Genomic DNA, 21,619 nt, shown 5'->3' with positions numbered 1-21,619 from the left:
CCACTTGACTTCACATTCCAGGGTGTCTGGTTCTAGGTGAGTGATCACACCATTGTGATTATCTGGGTCATGAAGATCTTTTTTGTACAGTTCTACTGTGTATTCTTGCCACCTTTTCTTAATATCTTCTGCTTCTGTTAGGCCCATACCATTTCTGTCCTTTATTGAGCCCATTTTTGCATGAAATGTTCCCTTGGTATCTCTAATTTTCTTGAAGAGATCTCTAGTCTTTCCCATTCTGTTGTTTTCCTCTATTTCTTTGCACTGATCGCTGAGGAAGGCTTTCTTATCTCTCCTGACTATTCCTTGGAATTCTGCATTCAAATGGGACTATTTTTCCTCTTCTCCTTTGCTTTTCAGTTCTCTTCTTTTCACAGCTATTTGTAAGGCCTCCTCAGACAGCCATTTTGCCCTTTTGCATTTCTTTTCCATGGGGATGGTCTTGATTCCTGTCTCCTGTACAATGTCACCAACCTCCGTCCAAGTTCGTCAGGCACTCTGTCTATCAGATCTAGTCCCTTAAATCTATTTCTCACTTCCACTGTATAGTCATAAGGGCTTTGATTTAGGTTACACCTGAATGGTCTAGTGGTTTTCCCTACTTTCTTCAGTTTCAGTCTGAATTTGGCAATAAGGAGTTCATGATCTGAGCCACAGTCAGCTCCCGGTCTTGCTTTTGCTGACTGTATAGAGCTTCTCCATCTTTGACTGCAAAGAATATAATCAATCTGATTTTGGTGTCAACCATCTGGTGATGTCCATGTGTAGAGTCTTCTCTTGTGTTGTTGGAAGAGGGTGTTTGCTATGACCAGTGCGTTCTCTTCGCAGAACTCTATTAGCCTTTGCCCTGCTTCATTCCGTACTCCAAGGCCAAATTTGCCTGTTACTCCAGGTGTTTCTTGACTTCCTACTTTTGCATTCCAGTCCCCAATGATGAAAAGGACATCTTTTTTGGGTGTTATTTCTCAAAGGTCTTGTAGGTCTTCATAGAACTGTTCAACTTCGGCTTCTTCAGCATTACTGGTTGGGGCATAGGCTTGGATTACCGTGATATTGAATGGTTTGCCTTGGAAACGAACAGAGATCTTTCTGTCATTTTTGAATGGTTTGCCTTGGAAACGAACAGAGATCATTCTGTTGTTTTTGAGATTGCATCCAAGTACTTCATTTCAGACTCTTTTGTTGACTATGATGGCTACTGCATTTCATCTAAGGGATTCCTGCCCACAGTAGTAGATATAATGGTCATCTGAATTAAATTCACTCATTCCAGTCCATTTTAGTTCGCTGATTCCTAGAATGTCGACATTCACTCTTGCCAAGCTATTTCTCATAGAGCAATAACTGGGAACTGCAGAGTACAGGGGAATGCTTAGAGAGCAGAGAGCGCTGGTGAAGGTGGATCTCTTAATTCTGAGAATGAACTGACACAACTCCCAGGCTTACTCCTGAGCTCAGCATGTGTGACAAACTCAAAGAAGTATAAGAAAGGTTTTTAAAAAAATAAATAAAATATACTCCACTGCCCAATTCTCAAGCTAACTCCTGAATGGTTCATGTGCTGGCAGACCCAAACACAATAGCAAAGGCTTTTCAACATCCACATAAAGTGAGACAGAATTTTCAACATGAATCCAATCAGATTGGTTGCTGAAACCAATCTGATTATAACTCTCTCCAGAGAACTTTAACAGAGGCCAGAGGTTTAAAAGATAATACTCAAAATGTCCAGGGTATAATCCAGTATTACTCAACATAGAAAAATCAAGAAAATCTGACCACCTATTATAGAAAAAAAAAATCAACAGATGTCAACTCCAAGGTGATTCAGATATGGGAGTTGTCAGAAAAACAACATTAAGCAGCAATTATAAAACCATTCTCCATGAAATAAAGGTCAACCCTTCTGAAATAAAAGCAAAGATAGAAGTTCTTAGACAAGAAATAGTCATAAAAAATAGGTGAATATAAATTTTAGAACTGAAAATACTGCAACTGTAATTTTAAAATTCATTGCCTAGGCTCAAAGGCAAAATTAAGATGAAAGAGGAAAAATGTCAGTGATCTTGAAGACAGATTAACATAAACAATCTGAAGAATAGGATACAAATGAGTTTAAAAAAAAGTGAACATCAGAGACCTGTGATACATTATTAAAAGAAGTGCAATTCATGTCACAAAAGTACCAGAAGAAAATGAGAAGGAGGTACAGAAAAAGAAAAAAATCTGAAGACTTAATGGTTAATTCCCAAATTTGGTTAAAAACATAGTTAAAAGAAACTCTTTTAACCCAAAGCATAAACTAAAAAAAATCCACATCCAGATACATAATAATCAAATTGTTGAAATTAAAGATAAAGAAAAAATATCTTCAAAGCATCCAGAGAATAAAAAATAACACATATAAGGATATATCAATTCAAATGGTTGTGGATTTCTCCATAGGAACTATGGAGTCAGAAGACAGTGGAATAACAATTTTTAAATGCTGAAAGGAAAGAACTGTTAATCCAGAATCCTATATCTAGTGAAAATATCCTTCAGGAATAAAGGTAAGATAAAGACATTTCCAGATGAATGAAAGTATTAAAAGGTTTTGCTAGCACACTTGATCTAAGAACTGGAACTCTGAACCAGTAACAATACAATGGTGATCAACACTTAAACTTACTATGAATTAACTGTTCTAAGCACTTAAATGGACTAGTTTACTTAATTCAAGAAGGCTGGTACTATTAACATCCTCACTATAGAGATGAGGAAAAGGAATATGTGATATAGCTAGTAACAGAGCCAGAACAGAATCCAAGCAATCTGAGTTCAGAGACGATGCTCTTAACCATTACTTACTACAATCTTCCAACTTGTTGGGAAAAAAAAAAAAAACCTGGAAAATATTAAGCTAACCAAATAGATGGAAGCCATTTAAACAGATTAAGTAACTTTAATTACTTAATTAAAGTAATTAAATAATGATATTATTAAATCATTAAGTATTATAGTATTATATTATTATTATACTAGAGAGAAAAATAGGAAGGCAGGGCACCAACTTGGTGTATTACTTTACCCTGAAAAATATTCTATTAAAACTAGGATGAAACATTGAGTTAGCAATAGTAATCATAAAAGTAAACCCTTTTTTTTGAGTACTTACTATGTGTCAGAAATTGTTCTGGAGCTGAGGATGCAAAACGAATAAGATAAAGCAGTTGATCTTAATACAAACTGGTATTTTATACAAATTAGGTAAAACAGATGAGAAAGTAAATGATTAGAAAATAGTATGTGCTATAACATAAGCATGTACAAAGCCTCAAGTACATACAAGGCAAAAAATCTGTAGAAAGCAGGCATCAATCTAATCAAAGCACAAAAAAATAAACGTAAAGGGAAACAGCCCATAATTCCTTTTCCATAACTCATGTGGACTACTATCACTGTTTCAATTTTGTAAATAAACTCTCAGTTCAATAGTAATGGAAATAAAAGTCAGAAGAATCTGTTACCATGCTGTATATATGTTTTAATTTTCAAAGCCTTCAGCCTAAGAATGATGAACTCATTCCAAAATACTTAAAATCAGCTCCTATTAATTTATTTTCATTCACTGGGCAGGCCAGTACTCAGTAATTATGTGAATTTAGAAGGCAGAGGGGAAATTAATCCAGAAAAATTTTTCAATAAGGCAAAAGCGCTGTTTCTATACTGGATCAGGAAAGCTATATTCAGTTTAAGAAGTTACCTTAACAGTTGTAAGGAAAAAGTTCTCCAGATAAACGGGGGATCCTTAAGGTAAGGACCATGTCTTACTCTTCTTTCCACACTTAGTATTCCTAATGGCTAACACAAGGCCTGACAAATATATTATTTTGAATAATAATAATTCCAGAGTTTGTAGAATGAGATTTTTATTATAAAGTAATTAACAAGAGATGAAGTTTAATTCTATCTTGACTATATTCCTTGTATGCCAAGAAAGAGTTCTTATATTCAAAGACTACTACTTAATTCCATAGAGAAAAGGGACCAGAGGTGACCTTTGATCTCCTATGGGCAGGTAAAATAAGTAAGGGTGAAAGAAGAACAGCATAAGAGAATCAGTGTAAGTTTGTTAAAGATTAGCATGGACTTTTAAATTAAAAAATTCAAGTTACTTAGTTCTTTTCTTGGTCTTATTATATGAAATGTTACAATAGAGTACTTGTAACAGGAAAGAAAGTACAGTAACTGATGACCCACTCACTTTTCCCTGTAGCTGTGCTTCAAGTGGCTGCCACTTACAGGATACAAACAGTCTAAGTAACAGAAAGGGCATTATAACTCATTCTATGCATTAAATGGATATACTTACTTTAATATTAATTTTGCAAACAGGATCAATAAACAACTATAAATAATTATAGAGAAATCCTGCCAATTATAAAGTTACTATGTATTTTCTAGATTGCTCTGAGATCAACTGTATAAACCAAAGGTCATTAAATCAACCGATTCACTAAGTTGACAGTTCTGTCTTTAACTTAAATGATGTCTGTTCTCATTAAAGGGGATTTTAATCTAATAATTACTAAAATAATAAAAAAATAACTAAACTATCAAATTGAGGATGGATGTCACCATGTAGGTCAATGAAGCATAGTTTTAAATATACTAATTTAATACACTAGCCTTCTCTGGTGACTCAGACAGTAAAGAATTTGCCTGCAATGGAGGAGGTCCAGGTTCCATCCCTGGATTTGGAAGATCCCCTGGATTAGGAAATGGCAACGCACTCCAGCATTCCAGCATTCTTGCCTGGGAAAGCCCATGGACAGAGGAGCCTGGCGGGTTACAGTCCATGTGGTTGGAAAGAGTCCGACACAACCGAGTGACTAACACTTTGAACATATATTATTGATTTTCTTTTCATGACCACACATCAATATGCCTATTTACAAATGGAAATTAAGTTCCTAACTTGTAAAAACCTATTAAAAGACTCTACTGCTTAGTTTTATTAAATTAGGATTTAATGACAACTAAGGAAAATTAATTGATGACTATAATCACAAAAAAAGAATATATTACATCTTAAAAACTGGACTCTTCTTGGGGTTATAATTGATTACTTTCAGCAGTAATGATATTTTCTAAGTTTCAACATAATATACAAAAAAATAAAAAAGGATAAAGAACTTGAAAGAAACTGTGGCCGAGATTTAGAGAGGATGCCGAGACTTTGCGGGGGGAGGGGGGCTCAAAATTAAGTGGTATGATTATAACGTTTCTTAGGTTTCTCAGTCTATTGTAGTGATTACTGGTATGGAATTAATTTTCTTTGCACCACTTTGGTGACTTTCTTACCTAGAGAGCATGCCCAGAGGTGTAACATTAAGTGATCCCATCAGCATTGCCAGGGCCATCCCTGGTGCTTCCCGTTCTATTACTTCTTTTGTGGCCTGTAATTAAAGATTAAATAGCAGACTGAGTGAAATTAACCAAAAATAAGGAAGGCAGAGTAGCAAAATTAACTTAAAAAATAAGTTAATTTATTATAGATCATGCTATCTATTAATATAAACCATACTTTGTAGTGCTCCAATGTTTTTTTCTTTAAGGCTTAAAGATTCAATTCTTTGGGACCACTGAATAAAAGCTGAAAACCAGGATATTGAGGGAACTTTTATATTAGTAGATCTTTCTTATCCCTTATAACTCAGGAGTGTTTGATAGCAATCTCATCTTGCCTAATAACCTTAATTTTAAAATTAAGCCTCAGATTGCTAAAACGGCTCAACAGATTTTCACAGAACAAGAAATCTGGGTATTTTTCTTTGCCTATTACTCTTGAAATAATTAGTCCCTAAAAACCTGAGAACCCCTTGCATCTTTCCTAGCTCTATGGTTTTACGATATAATAAATGGAACTCAACAAATCATCAAGTCAATCTTCTCCATAAATTGGGTAGAAGAAAAACTCTAGATTCTTTTCCAAATCTTCAATATAAATATTATATATCTGTTTTTTTTTTAAACAGATATATTCCTTTTTAAGGAATTAATAAAGTGATAGGCTTTATGTATATAAGTTTTAAAATAGGGCATTCTTAAGACAAGTATGGTTAAACATGGAATAGGTATTGAAGGCATGAAAATTTCATTTTCTAAAGGTCAACCGAAATATGTATATATTATCATAATGTGATGGCAAAGATAGGCTTTATGCTAAAGTTGGGAGTGAAGTACATGATTTAAATCATTTCTAATCCTCTTTTTACATATGTAGCACACTATAATAATTGGGAGCAACACAGGAAGAAAGCTTGCAAAATAAAGTATTATAGTAAATAAGAAGAAAGGCAAATAAAATAAAAAGCAAGTTATGCAAAATAGAGTGAAAGGCTGATATTTTAATATTTCATTAGAAGTAGAGTGATCATCCTAAATAAGGCCATTGCTCTAGGCAAACTTTACATTGATAAATGTCTCATCTAGCCTAATAACCTAAATTTTTAAGTGAAGGCACAGGCTGCTCTAATAGTTCAATAGATTTTCATAGAGTAAGAAATCTGGGAGGAGCAGTTAAAATGTGTCACTATGTGTTACATCCAGTTGACATTATAAATAAGTTTTTAAGATGCATATAAATTACTTAGTTATATAGAATAAAGGATTACCAGAAATGACATAATCTACTGGTTCACTGAATCCCAGCATAATGTAATATTAAATAGTGTCAGAAATTTTAAAGAAAAATTAACACTAACATAATGCTCTTCAATAAAACCTGCTTTAAAAATAAAGGGCCAGCAGGAAGGAAAAATGGACATTCTTAAATTCTTAAGTTTGGAAGTTAACCACTTTCATTAAAATATACAGCTAAAATTTGTTAAGCTAGTATTATACAGAATCTACCCCCATGTTTTCCAAATTCAATAAATCTGGTATGATTTTGAGGTCTCCAGGGAAGAAAAACTATTTCCATGTTAAAACTGCTTTACTGAAGTTTACAACTTCTTCTTAGGAACCTTAAAATCTTACAGCCCTAAAATACCAAGGAAGGCATGTTACTGAGAACGATCTTAAAAGAGCTCTTTGCATAGAGTTTATACTGATTTCATTATCTGCTTGAAAGTCACCTAAGCAATGTCTGACATTTAATGAATTTGCAGGTTCACATAAAGATGATGTATTCCAAAGTAGAGTAGCATGCTTTATTTAAGGACAAGGAAGAAAATATCAACAGATAGCTAAGAGGAAGGTTTTCACTTAGATACTTCAAAGCACAGCATTTATTCATCCATACAAGAAGTATTATTAAACACTGACTATGTACTAGGTAGAATTCTATGCAATGATGCTGCAATAGTGAATAAAACAAACTTATAAGGGTATGTAAACTCACTGTCATCTAGTATGTGAAAAATTCAATTGACAAATTACATATGAGAATTACCTAAAAGACATGCAATTCATTCATTTTTCTAGATCCTCTAAAATATAACACAGATTTGGCCAGACCACGGTGGTCTACTTGGAAAGGCTTGTCCCAATTTTAAAAGAATTGTTTTATTGGACTTTGCTTTTGTAGTATGCAGTGGGATACAATTAAATGGCTCAGCAAAACTCATATTTATTAGCAAGTATTTGAGGCCATTGCTCACCACACTACACCGAGGTCCTCTTCAGAAGAAATTCTTTCTTAAGTATCACAATTAGAAATGGGCATTCTTTTATGATACCAGTTTGTTTTTAAAATTATAATGATTGTGAATCAAGCTATCCTTGAGAACAGAGACATATTTACGAATTTTTTTTAAGTAGGCTTACTGAACACATGGGGCTTCTCTGGCAGCTCAGACAGTAAAGAATCTGCCTGCAATGCAGGAGACCTAAGTTTGATCCCTGAGTTGGGAAGATCCCTTGGAGAAGGTAATGGCTACCTACAACAGTATTCTTGCCTGGCGAATTCCATGGACAGAGTAGCCTAGCAGGCTACAGTCCATGGGATTGCAAAATGTCAGACACGACTGAGCGACTAATACTTTCACTGAACACAACCTAATTTCATCTTAATTTTTCCTTGCCCTATTTTTCCACATTTATCTTATTAAAAGTTCTGCTGTGTTTTGTGTATTTGGCTAAGTCATCTTAAATATTTTACAATGTATTAGTAAATATATGGATGAGAGATGGATGAATGTATGTGTTCTTACACAGAGGACTTCCTCTTTTCCAAATGTAATTTAGGAGAGACAGCTAATTCTTTCCGAAGACTTTCTACAGAATATTGGCCTATAGACATAAATCTTGTACAGCTGAGAACACAGGAGGAAAATACATATAGAGTAGTGATGTCACTAAAAGGCATTGGTGCTGAGTGAGGAGGGAGACTCTAGGACTAGACACAAACCAACACTTTTGTTTATATTTTCTTAAATTTTTTCTCACATCTACATCAAATGTATCTTTTCCCTGTTTAGTGTAGCAAAACGATCAACGTCTGTGAAGTCAGACAATACCATCACATGGTTAAGGTCCGTGAGAGTAAGGACTGGATCTGGTGAAGCCCCTACCACAGTGGCCAACATATAGAACACGTACTCAATCAATATTTGTTGAATAAGAGGAGTGAATAAATGAACCTATATAGGTTTGAAATCTGGCCTTATCACTTACTTGCTTTGTGAATTAGAACAAAATATTTTACCTCTCTGAGCTTCAGTCTACTTCCAAACAAAATGGAGCTAACAATTAAGCATACCTACATATTATGAGAATTAAATTATAGAAGTAAATCACCTAGCATAGAGTAGGTATTCAATACTTGTCAATTTTCTCCAGGCCTCTGATTTCCAATCTCACATCTTCATAGTTTTTATTATACCAGTTAGAAAAGAGATACAATTCAAAAATCCAGAAACCAAACCTAGCAACAGTGGTTGAGAACCAAAGGTGAGGGGAAAGAGAAGAGAGAACAAGAACCCCAAAATTGGCAGTGCCGGGCAGGAAGATGAATACTGAAATCACGGTATCTAAAGGAACAAACAGCCAAATGAAGTAGAGATTGGAAGAATGAACAGGAGGGCACAAGCTGGGTAGAAACATTTGTGAACTGTAAATGGGAAGGCTCAACTAGAAGGCAAAGAGCAGGAAAATCAAAGTTAATTTAGAATAAAATAAGAAAAAAATATCTGTATAGGTTATTAGAAAATCCAAATAGAAGAGTGGTTCTAACAATTGTAGCTTTATTCCTTTGATCATATATACTAGGATGATACATATAGATAAAAGAAGGTTATCAGTATCTATTAACAAGTAGATAACAAGCAATCATTATCTATTCACAATCAATGGCAAAAGAGATGTCATTAAAAGTATGAAATCATTTTTCTTATTAACATTTAGCTTGTTTCTCACTTTTTTATTATTAATTTGATTACATTCTTTTTATCCTTGAGAAATAGTATAAATTTATATTTTTACTTCAGATATAACCTTTTTTGCACTAGTAGATTCCAAAACAATGAGGTTTAATTAGATTTACCTACACTCTTTAAATAAGACATTTTATTTTTAACTTTTAGATACTTTCTAAAGTTTGAAGGTTGCAACCTCCATGGAAAATCACTTATTGTAATCTTTTTCTTTTACCCTTGACACTTTGAAGATAACATTAAAGTCAAAAAGATGCTTCAAAGACTGCTCAAGTTGCAAAAAAAAAAAAAAAAGGGTGTCATAAATAATGATTCTATAGCCCAGGGAACTTGTCAATGAAGTTTGGGTCCATTTTTACCTTCACAGAAAAAATAACCTTGAAAAATGTTATTGCTAACAGGCAATGATGTTTAAGTATGCACAGAACACACAATAGGTAAATGTAAATGTGTAGAAATTCCTTGTATGCATGGTGGTAGTGAAAAATCACACAGTAGAGTGCTTTTACTTATATTTTAGACATACTTTAGTTAATAGGTATAATTTGTACATAAATATTTACATAATTGTTACTTGAGTATACAATTTCCTAACAACTACTACAGAGGCTTCTGCTAATTAAACAATTTTAAATAACAAAGACTATCTTTGAAACACTAGCTAACAAGTACTAATAAACTTGCTAAGCTATTCAGGTGGAATATGATTACAGCAGAGGTTCTCAAACTTTAATGTGCATCATGATCCTATGGAATCCTTGTTAAGCAATGATTGCTCGGCCATACCCAGAGATTTTGATTCAGAATGTATAGTTGGGGTCTCAAATTTTTCATTTCTAACAAGTTTCCAGGTTATATTTGTGATCCTGGTCAGAGGACTATACTTTGAAAAACACATGGCAGACAGAAGAAATGAGATAGATTAATGATAATGTGCACAACTTGCTGTAATATTCATAATCATCTTATATTCAATTTTGCAAAACAGACTGAAATAAATTTAATGATCCTTCATCAGAGCAAAATATAGACCTAGTGAGGAGATAAATTAGGTAAAAATAGGCAGTTTAATGCCAACCAATTAAACTTTCCTGACTCTATTCACTAATGCCAGCCAACTACATAAATTTTATTTCATACTTTAAAAGATGGTTATAATAAACAATTCATATCTTGTCCCCTATAAGTATCCCACGGTACAGAGACGTTATCTTTAAAATATTTTTTCCTCAGGACTATATATGATGAATAAAATTTACATAGAGGACTCTTAGGGATGTTCAAGGAACACAACTATAAATTTACTCTCTTCTCCCCTCAATTAAGAAGCACAGTGGAAGTATGAGTCACATTATTATAAAGGCAACTTCTATTCTAATTAACTGAAAACACTCATTTACATATTTCATTAATTTTATATTACCAATTACAAACATCTTCCAACCAATCACAACGTATCAGTGAATCAGCAATGTGACAAAATGGCTGAAGACTATTGCCACAAAGGAGAAGCTGCAACCAAGTAATGAAAATATTAATAGTTATTCCAGTTTTACTTAGGAGATATATACCTATTTGTAATGTATTTCTTTTCGGAGCTTTAGCTTTCTTAGACATTTACGTCTTTTTCCACTCCTAGAAGAAGCAGAAAGCTTTTCAAAATGGAGACATTCCATTTTGTTTTTCAGTTAAAGCTATACAATACTTAAGTAAGATCTGGTTATAATGAAAAAATCAAAGGAGATGGTAAAATAAAAATCTAAGTACCACAGGCAAATTTATCTTCCAGTCTATTCAATGAACATGTACTTTGCAACAAGTCAGACATGCCTGAGCAATCAGACACATTTCTTGTATAACATGGCCCTAAAGCAAGCCAACCGATTTATCTGTCTCAACCATAGCATTTATTATAATGTTAGCTGTACAGATACATCGGGGGTGATTAAAAGATTTCTAAGTACTTCAACTATGAAAAATCTCACTTCATCTGTTAACATTTAGATCCCAACCCTTGTTAAAGAACCAAGTTGATGTTTTTTATAAAAAGGCTTTTGAAAATCCTGAGAATTATTGGTGGTCAAGAGTGAAGAAATGTGTCAGTAAACTTGTTTTTTATAAAAAAAAGAACCAAGTTGAGTACATATATAGCAGTAAGTACTCCTTAGTGAGTACTTATTGAGTACTTTCCTTACTCAGTGAGTACTTTTTCATATTATTTTCCTCATTTACCTAAATATTAATAATTTGATAGTCAAATTATCAAACAAAAAAATAAGGTAACTCAAATGAGTGAACTATTTTTTATAAGAGATTTTTCACAAGAATAGCACTTATCTTTATAGTCTAATAAGTAGTCTACAAATTGCACTACTTTTTATCTCTTTACAGGAAAATGTGAGAAAATAGTGGTATTTCTACAGATTATTAGCATTTTTATATATGCATTACACATTTATTCATTTTTGGCATTATGTGAAAAACAATAAAGTTCATCTTTATTGTAAGTTGTTGGTTACATTTCTTTTAATCTACAGAGAACAAAATAGTATTAATTCATGCTCTTCAAAAATTGATATATAGATATGGAAAAATATCTTGTTTCTCAAATATGAAGAAACATGAAGTAGAAAGATGATCCAATTTGAAATTTCACTGAAAGACTGTTGTCTGTTGTCAGTTAACTGGGGAATACATAACCCAACCTCTTTATTCCAACTACTCTGGAATTCTGTTATTTTTAATGTCATTAGTGGTATATAATATAAGTAGAAACATAACAGAAGCTACCTAAAAAAGCTACCTAAAAAATCTACACATTGGATTTCCATTTTATTAATGATCACACATAATTACTAAGTTTACTTACAGCAGTGATTTTAGGGTTCATATAACAATATAAGTGAAGCTGTGCTCAAAAATCTTAAGTCAGAATAAAAGAAATAAGCTCCTACTTTAGGCTCATAAGTACTATTTGCAACTGACTCACTGACAACTGATTTTAGAAAAATTTAAAACTTTGCTCTTTGCCTAAAGATACAATAATTCTCACTGGTGGATTCTTTAGAAAGTATCCACATTAGAAACATGTAATTATCACATCTGAAGTTCTTGATTTTTACCAAAACAGGCACTTGTGAAAAGGGGAGAGAAAGAAAAAAATAAATGAGGTCAAGGAAGAAGAATAAGTGGAAGAACTGCTAAGAAAAGAGAAAAACCAAAAAATAGCTCATTCTTATTTTAAATATTATTATAAGGCGTTCTATTTTGTCTTCTTATACCACCCTCAGTTTTAAAATTACAGGCCATTTGGGAAATATGAAAATGAGTACAGTACTTCTTAAAAGCAAAGAAACCCAATACTGCTACTGTACTGAGATAACCTTAACTTAGAAAAGTCCAATAGTAAAGATGAGAGAAAAATCTACATCCATATATATTTGGAGACTATGACATGCTGTGCATGTGTGCATGCCAAGTCTCATCAGTCATGTCCTACTCTTTACGACCTTATGGACTGTACCCTGCCAAGCTCCTCTGTCCATGGCATTCTCTAGGCAAGAATACTGGAGTGGGTTGCCATGACCTCATCCAGGGGATCTTCCTGACCCAGGGATCAAACCCACGTCTCTTAATACCTCCAGGGATCAAACCCACGTCTCTTAATGCCTCCTGCATTGGTAGGAGGGTTCTTTACCACTAGCACCACCTGGGAAGCCCATGACATGCTGTAGCTTGAATTAAATAACTTATTCTCTTATAGTTTTACTCATCTAAAGATTGATTTTAAACCTAATAACCTCTCACTTTATGATCTGGCTTTTTATTCATCATCTATAACCTAATCATCTTTCATTATTCACACATTAAACAAATACCAGCTTCTGTTCTTATGCTTCCAGAAATTTATCTCTCTTTCTTAGCTTTTCATTTGTAAAAAGGGGCAATCATATTTGTTGTCCTTCTTATAAAACTAAAGTGTTAACACAATAAAGCAATTCTTAGTTAACTAAAAGGATGTCATAATATTTTTAATGCTAGTATGATAGATAACATTATATATTAATACAACATAAATTTATAATGCCATGTAAAAGCTCTTATTTCTCTTACTCACTACACTGAAAACATAAAAAGGAATACTATTACTAAGCAATATAATTCAATAATAGGAGAAATATTCACATCAGAAGGTTTTATTTATGATGCCTTTCTTACAAAACATCTACAGATATTCTCTATTTAAATACTTAACAGATTCCTATACTACATAATATGAAGAGATACTTTATTATCTTTTTGTAAGAGAAGAAACAGACTCACTAATAAATTTAATGAATAATGCAAAGCCACACAGTAAATCAATAAAACTCAGGCTTGTAGACTCCAATTCTGAAATTAATCCATTAAATCTAATTACTATGTGCTTTCAGTTTAAAAAGCACTACACCCTGTACAGATATAGGAAGGGTCTTTGTACTTTGCTTAAATGCTACAGAATATAAAAATGCATAGTATCATTCCTAACATGTAGCAAGTGCTTAACAAATGTTGAATGCTGAGATTTGTACTAAAACACAAATCTAACGTTACCTATGTTGTGCAAGTTGCTATTACGTACTACAGTCAAAGTGTGAAAACTGAACAGTTCTCTCAGAAGCAGTATGGAGTAGAAGTTACAGGCAAGTTTGTTTTCGAATGTGTGTGAATTACCAGAAGATGTTTGAAGAATGCAATATGCCAGCAATAATCTTGAAAACTTAATAAAGATTTATCAAGAAACAGCAGTTTTAGAGATACCAATTACCAGGAATATAGCCTTGGACATTACCATAAAACCTCCAAAGTAAATTGGGAAAAGACTGTGAGAAGATTATAGATGTATTTTGAAGAAAGAAGAACTAACAGCACCTTCTGCATTTATGTTTTCACCCAAAGGCCAACAAAAAACAGCAATGTAATTATATACTTAAGCAAAGATGGAAAACCTAAGTAAGTATCCATAACTACTTGTGGTAAATAAATTATTCAAACTGATAAGCCAAACAAATAAATATAATGTTTTAAAATTTCTGTAACAACCATAAATTACAAATTAAGGCTGTAAAGGCAACATCAGCCTGACAAGAGGTCAGCACGGACTAAGATCCAGGATGCTGTAAAACAGGGGAACACAAAGAGCCAACATTTGACTCAACTCAAATTAATGCTCTACTTCTAATACTTATCATAATCACTTAAAACAAATAATTATTATACTTTATAGCAGAAAAATCTACAAAAGTCTCAGAAAAGAAAGAATGAGAAATGAATAATTCAGTGACTTACAATCTGGAAGACATTATTTATTAAATAAAATTGATATGTTAGAAGAAAAATATTTACCTTTATTATAATGGAAAAAAAATCTCTTAACAAAGGACTTAAAAATAATGAGGCGCCCAATTTTGAAAAACTGTTCTAAAAAGATGTGCAGCTATCCTATGCAAATGAAAAAACTAAACCGTAGGAATGGAAAAAAAGATCATAAAAATAAAAAGTTCTTAAAAAGTTAAATAATAGCTCTTATATCTACCCTTAATTTGAAACATAAAATATTTTATCCTATGAGATTCTCCCAAGGAATCATAATTTACATGTGAGTGTACCCTTGTATACACACACAGCTATATACATACACACATGTACATTTTTTTTTTCAGTATGGAACTTTGGGCTGACATCTTATAATCAGGATCTTTAATTTAAGCTGTGAAGATCCCCAGTTTTTTTCAGAACATCCAGACTATGGTACTTAGAATAACGTAGTTAACTATCCAAAACCGCCTATATTTCCTTCAAGTCTGAGATTTAGAAGTCAAAATAGAGTCTATCCTTAAACAAACACACTTCATAAAACTGAGGATAATGTATATGGGTGTATACACACAAGTACATGTCTCAGGACTGGAGTTGAGTTCTTAAGGTTAGGGTTATAGGCAACTGAATAGTTGACTTTATTAGGGCAGCCACTGGAATAGGAAGGAAGAAGTTAGTTCTGTCTACTGAAGTGAAGTGAAGTGAAAGTCGCTGAGTCGTGTCTGACTCTTTGCAACCCCAGGGCCTTTACAGTCCATGGAACTCTCCAGGCCAGAATACTGGAGTGAGTAATTTTTTCCTTCTCCAGGGGATCTTCCAACTCAGGGATCGAACCCAGGTCTCCCACACTGCAGGCAGATTCTTTACCAGCTGAGACTGCACTAAGCAAATCCCATCACCTAGTCAAGAATGAGCAGCAGATATAACCATTTCTACCGACATGTAGACAACATACACAAAAATATACACATAGACACTCCTGAAGCTGCTCATTTATTGGGTTGGCCAATACAACACTGCCTCTTTCAGTGCTACTTTGATGTTCATTTTAGCCCACATATGCGCTTTATTAAGTGTCTAACTATTCTCTATCCAAATTTTAGAACAAGTTTATTAAGAACAAATGAACCTCAAAATAGATACTTCACACATGTAGGTCACAAAATGAAAACCTGTATAAAATAATTTCCAATATAACTCATTAATACTTTTAAGATATATTCTATTATCTGCTTTATTCCAATGCTGTTTAAAAGCCTGCTGTCATTCCTATGTAAGTGATCTGTCCTTTCTCTCTGGCTAGTTTTAAGATTGTCTGTTTTGTTTCTAAAGTTTTACTTTTATGTGGTTAGGCATTGATTTATTTCATTTATTCTTCTTGAGATACATTATATCTTCAGGATCTGTAGATTACTGTTTTTTTAATCAGTTCTGTAAATTTACAGACATCGTCTCTTTAAATCATGGTCTTTCCTCCATTCTCTCCTTTGGGGGGGTTTTGATATAATATATTTTGGACCTTTCATTTCACTCTCCATGCCCTATTTCTCTATTTTTTCCATTACAACATCTCTCTATGTGATAGTTCTGATATGAGATAATTTCCTCAGGTACATATTTCAGTATGCTAATTTGTTCTTCTACTGCTCCAATCTGCTGTTATATCTGTCCTCAGATGTAAAAATTTTAACTTTTATTTTCTTATTTCTTAGAGTCCCATTTTCTCCCCATTTGTTCATTCATAAATGATGGTCTTTTGTTATATTTTTATCTTTGCAAATATGTCTTTGTTCTTCAGATATTTCATCATCCACTAGTTAACCCTGGATTTCCGGTGACAGTTTGATATACTTCTGCTGTGTCTGCATCCTTTCTGGTTTAGTATTTGTCCTAAACAAATTCCCCTAATATGAGCAACAAATAAGAATGGTCACCTAAGTCTTCTCTGTCTTACATTTTGTATTTGACAGTTCTAGCAGTCATCTTTTCATTCCACCTATTAATGAATGGTTCTGCTGCCTTACTTGTGCTTGGGGAGTTTATATGTCCTTTGACAGGATATGCCTCAGAGGGTATGTTCTTTTACTGGGCCAAGTTTTTCCACAGTGGGAAAGTATTTCAAAGTACCAAATCAAAATATATTTAGAAATCTATATTCAGAAAAAAATTACAGGTATTAATAAAAAGCATTTAAGTCATAAAAACATTTGCCTTTTCCTAAGCTGGGAGGGATTGGGGGCAGGAGGAGAAGGGGACGACAGAGGATGAGATGGCTGGATGGCATCACCGACTCGATGGGCGTGGGTTTGGGTAGAAGACTCCGGGAGTTGGTGATGGACAGGGAGGCCTGGCGTGCTGCGATTCATGGGGTCGCAAAGAGTCAGACACGACTGAGCGACTGGACTGAACTGAACTGAATCTTAAATAACCATATATTTTTTCATTTAAATCTCATCTTTATATTAAGCTTCCTTGGTGGCTCAGCCTGGATCTGCCTGCAATGCAGGAGACACAGGTGTGATCCTGGGGTCGGGAAGATTCCCTGGAGAAGGAAATGGCAATCCACTCCAGTATTCTTGCCTGGGAAGTCTCATGGACAGAAGAGCCTGGTGGGCTACAGTCCACGGGGTCACTAAGAGTCAGACAAGACTTAGCAACTAAACAACAACTTTAGTAAAAAGTCACCGTTTTATGCTCTTATTAAACACCTGTAATATGCAAAATGCTGTGGTCCTAAACATTCTAACACAAACCAGGAACTATGAAATCTGAAGACAGAGTTTCCGGTAAATAAAATAAGAGCTTTCTACAGATGGTCTTAAGTTTTCTTTTAAGATATTAATCATCATGAGAAACAGGACATCTAAAAAGGCTTTTACATTCTACTCTTCTTTTAAGATTGATCTTAATTTTGACCAGAGGGCATCCAGTTGTGGAATGAGAAAAGAATTTAATTTGTAAGAGATATTTTCTTTTAGAACATTTGTTCAAGATCTCTATAATGAGATTATTACCTCTGAATGCATAGTAAGAAAACATCTATTACTCTAATATAGTTATGAATAAACTAAAGAAAAATTGATTCCTGAACATCTAAAATGTTTTTATGCTGCTGATGGAAAATAATTTCTATTTCTTCAATAATACTAAACATTATAAGAAATCTAAAAGCATTCAGAGATAAATACAAAAGTCTTCAGTGGTTTGTATTTTATAAATATCCATGTATCTAACTAGTGAACTTTTCAGGTATTGATTTTGATATTTATGGAATTACATACTATTAAACGTACATGAAGAAGCTTTGCAACAAACAGTTTCTGTATCTGAGGCAACTGACTTCGCTCAATGTTCTCTCTCACCTCACTAGATCTTCTGTGCTACACATGTATTGTGTTAGTTCTTGTCAGTAAGACAAGAAATACTTGATGTAGGAGACAAGGGGAGAAAAAGAGAGAAAGGGTTTCAGAGACTGGTTATTAGCACCTGCTATTGTCATTGCTGGTATTCAAAACTGAAGGAGTGAAACTTCCTCCACAGAATGCTCGCATAAGGAAGCTACATCTTCCTTTGCAAGGTACTGAATATGATCTACTGTTCTTTAAGAGAGAAAGGAAAAATATGAAAAAGAAAAATTATATGACAACTTGCTTGTTAGGAGTAGTTGCCTACAAAGAGTCTCCTGATTGCAAAGACATTTAGATCTTATTAAATATAAAAAGAACTTGAAGTCCAATAAAGGTATGACAGAAATATTGCCTTTTTAGGTTAACCTTTACCAAAGAAATATATTAAACAACTTTAACTCCAATTGAAGCTTTTCTCAAAATAAAAACAGAATTTCAGATGTCACAAAAGAAAAAACTATATTTATTACTAATAAAACAAGCTTAATAAAATGATTTAGTCATATTTTCCTTTACTCCAGATCTTATACTGTAAAATATCTATTTTTTTCATTAAATATATTTTTCAGAATGAATACAAGTAAAGCAGAATCTTTTAAAATTGTTCATCATTGTTAAAAAAAAAAAGTTAAATCTGGATGTTATTTCTATTTTACTGCTTTTCTCCTGACATGTGAACTTTGATCTTCCCATAGCTGTATTGTCAAAATAAATAACTTTAGTAGGACATCAGGGGTTGGGAGAAAAAACAGGTTACTAAAACTTATCTTAAGTGTAGCACTTTAAAGAGATTACTTTAAAGGAATTACTGAAGTACTGACCAATAGGAAAGAAAATAATTGCTTTCAAGTTTGAAGGCACATATCAAGTTAGGGAGGACAAATAAATTCCAAGTTCAAATGACTACTTAATCAAATCCATAAAGAAAACTATGAATATCAACTGAAATTCCTGACACCCAGAATTCAAGTGAGCTTTAGTTGACAGTGAGAATAAATTAAATTAACAAACATTTTCTGCGTTAGTATACAGTTGTATCTGCAGAGGTAATCCCTCATTGTTCTTGCAATTAATTCAAGAACAACCTCTTGAACACTAATTATCTATTTATCTAGCTATTCTCTATTTTTCACTATAAAACCAATAAATTTGGTTTTAGGTAACCATGTGTATTAACAGCTACCAAATCACTAATCTGTTACTGAATGCCCTACAGTTTTAAAATTAAAGAGATTCTTATTGGCATTTAAACTATTACCAGAATCCTTTAGCTGTGACAAGATATTAAATAGAGACATTCTTAATCCTGAATCAATAATGCTTGTAAGAGGCAAAAGGATTCCCTCATATGCAATCACTCTGACTACAAACATTTTCCCTGAATAATTAGAAGAAAATAACAAAAACTTGTGGATGATATTAGAAATGCATGTTTTGCCAAATGCCTTTTCCCCTCTTTTGGAAACTAAGTTCCTTGAGAGCAAGGCGTTTTGTGTTACAGACACCTAATCGGCTGTATAGCACAGAGTTAAGCCTTTTTCAATAGATTCTGAGAGAACTGTTAGATGTACTGAATTAATTTCTCTCTTATTCAAATAAAATAGTACTAGTTTACACATGACCCTTGAGAGAACTGAGACAACAGTCACTCAAATCACTTTCTGTGTTTGATAATTTAGATGAGGAACCTTGGCTAAAATCACCAAAAATTTATTAAGTTAACAAGGGAAAACATTACCATTTAAAGGACTGAAAGTATTTTTTCTTAAACCCATCATTAGTGCATTTTTAACTACTCTAGTTTTAAACCCCTTGATGACAAAGAACAATCCATTCCAATCTTTGTAACTCCTTTAAGGTCTAAGACACTATGATGCAGAGTTCAATTTAGGTAGAAAGTTAGGCATTCAAATTGAAGACCACTAAATTGAAATGAAATTAAAAGACGTTTGCTTGTTTTCTCCATGGAAGAAAAGCTATGACAAACCTAAACAGCAGATTAAAAAGCAGAGACATTACTTTGCCAACAAAGGTCTGTCTAGTTGAAGCTATGGTTTTTCCAGTAGTCATATGGATGTTAGGGTTGACCATAAAGAAACTGAGTGCTGAAGAATTAACTGATGCTTCTGAACTGTGGTGTTGGAGAAGACTCTTTAGATTCCCTTGGACTGCAAGGAGATTCAACCAGTCTATCCTAAAGGAAATCAGTCCTGAATATTCATTGGAAGGACTGATGCTGAAGCTGAAGCACCAATATTTTGGCCGCCTGATGCGAAGAACTGACTCATTTGAAAAGACCCTGATGCTGGGAAAGACTGAAGGCAGGAGGAAAAGGGTACAACAGAGGATGAGATGGTTGGATGGCATCACCAACTTGATGGACATGAGTTTGAGCAAGCTCTGGGAGTTGGTAATGGACAGGCAAGCCTGGTATGCTGCACTCCATGGGGTCACAAAGAATTGGACATGACTGAGCAGCTGAATGGAACTGAATTCCTGTTCCCATTACTGGTTCCTATACATATAACCTGGTTGCCTCATCTCAGTTCCATTAACTTTAAACCTTGCCTTTCAAACACTTATCTCTTCTCTTCTTTTAAAGTCTGCATTATTTCATTTCAAATATTTTTTAAGTTCAACTTTCTCCAGAAGCACTTTTGCTTTCCTCAAACCTCCAACATCTGGGTTATTTCAATTTTTTCTCCCTTTTATTCTTACAACAGAGGGTCTTCTAAATCTCACTTGGTCTTCTGTGGCCTTTCTAAAAGTTTATAATTTCTTCTACTCATAATGAAGTATCTTGGACTTGTTTTCATGCTAATGTTGCATCATGTAAATGATGTAGTTTCCTTGATGTCTTTGCTACTAATTTAATTTCTCCTTAGACAAAAGTATTAAATGCTACTGAATTCACTTCTAAGTAAATACCCAAAAGGTGAAAAGACAAAAAAAAAAAAAAGAAAAAAGGTACTTGCACAACAATGTTCATAGTGGTATTAATAGTCAAAAGATGAAAACAGCTCAAGTGTCCCTTGGCAGATGAAGAGATAAGCTAATGTATATATACACAATGGAATATTATTTTAAAATGAATGAATGTGTGATATATGCTACAACATGAATGAACCTGAAAATATGCTAAGTGAAATAAGTCAGATAGAGAAGGACAAAAATTGTATGATTCCACTTACATGAGGTACCTGAAATGGGCAAATTCAGAGACAGAAAGTAAAATAGAGGTTACCAGGGGTTGTGGAAAGGAGGAATGGGGAATTACTGTTTAAAGTACAGAGTTTCTATTTGGGATTTTGAAAAAGTTCTAGAAATCTATAGTGGTGATGGCTATACAGAATAGTGAAAGTATTTAATGCCACTGAATTATAACCTTAAAAATGATTAAAATAGTAAAATTTACATTTTGTGTATTTTATACAA

At 33.4% G+C, this 21,619-nt stretch overlaps 1 protein-coding gene across 8 annotated transcripts in view; it reads right to left on the bottom strand.

Moving 5' to 3' along the window:
- GPHN (gephyrin) overlaps positions 1-21,619 on the bottom strand; it is a 524,662-nt gene that overhangs the window by 265,925 nt on the left and 237,118 nt on the right. For all 8 annotated transcript variants that reach the window (XM_043472320.1, XM_043472318.1, XM_043472321.1 and 5 more), the window contains exon 5: positions 5,347-5,441. In XM_043472320.1, coding sequence (XP_043328255.1) covers positions 5,347-5,441 — 95 coding nt within the window. The remainder of the gene's footprint in view (positions 1-5,346; positions 5,442-21,619) is intronic.

This window comes from Cervus canadensis, chromosome 6 (assembly GCF_019320065.1).
Source record: "Cervus canadensis isolate Bull #8, Minnesota chromosome 6, ASM1932006v1, whole genome shotgun sequence".
In the NCBI taxonomy this organism is placed as follows: Eukaryota; Metazoa; Chordata; class Mammalia; order Artiodactyla; family Cervidae; genus Cervus; species Cervus canadensis.
This window is presented reverse-complemented; position numbering and strand designations above follow the sequence as displayed.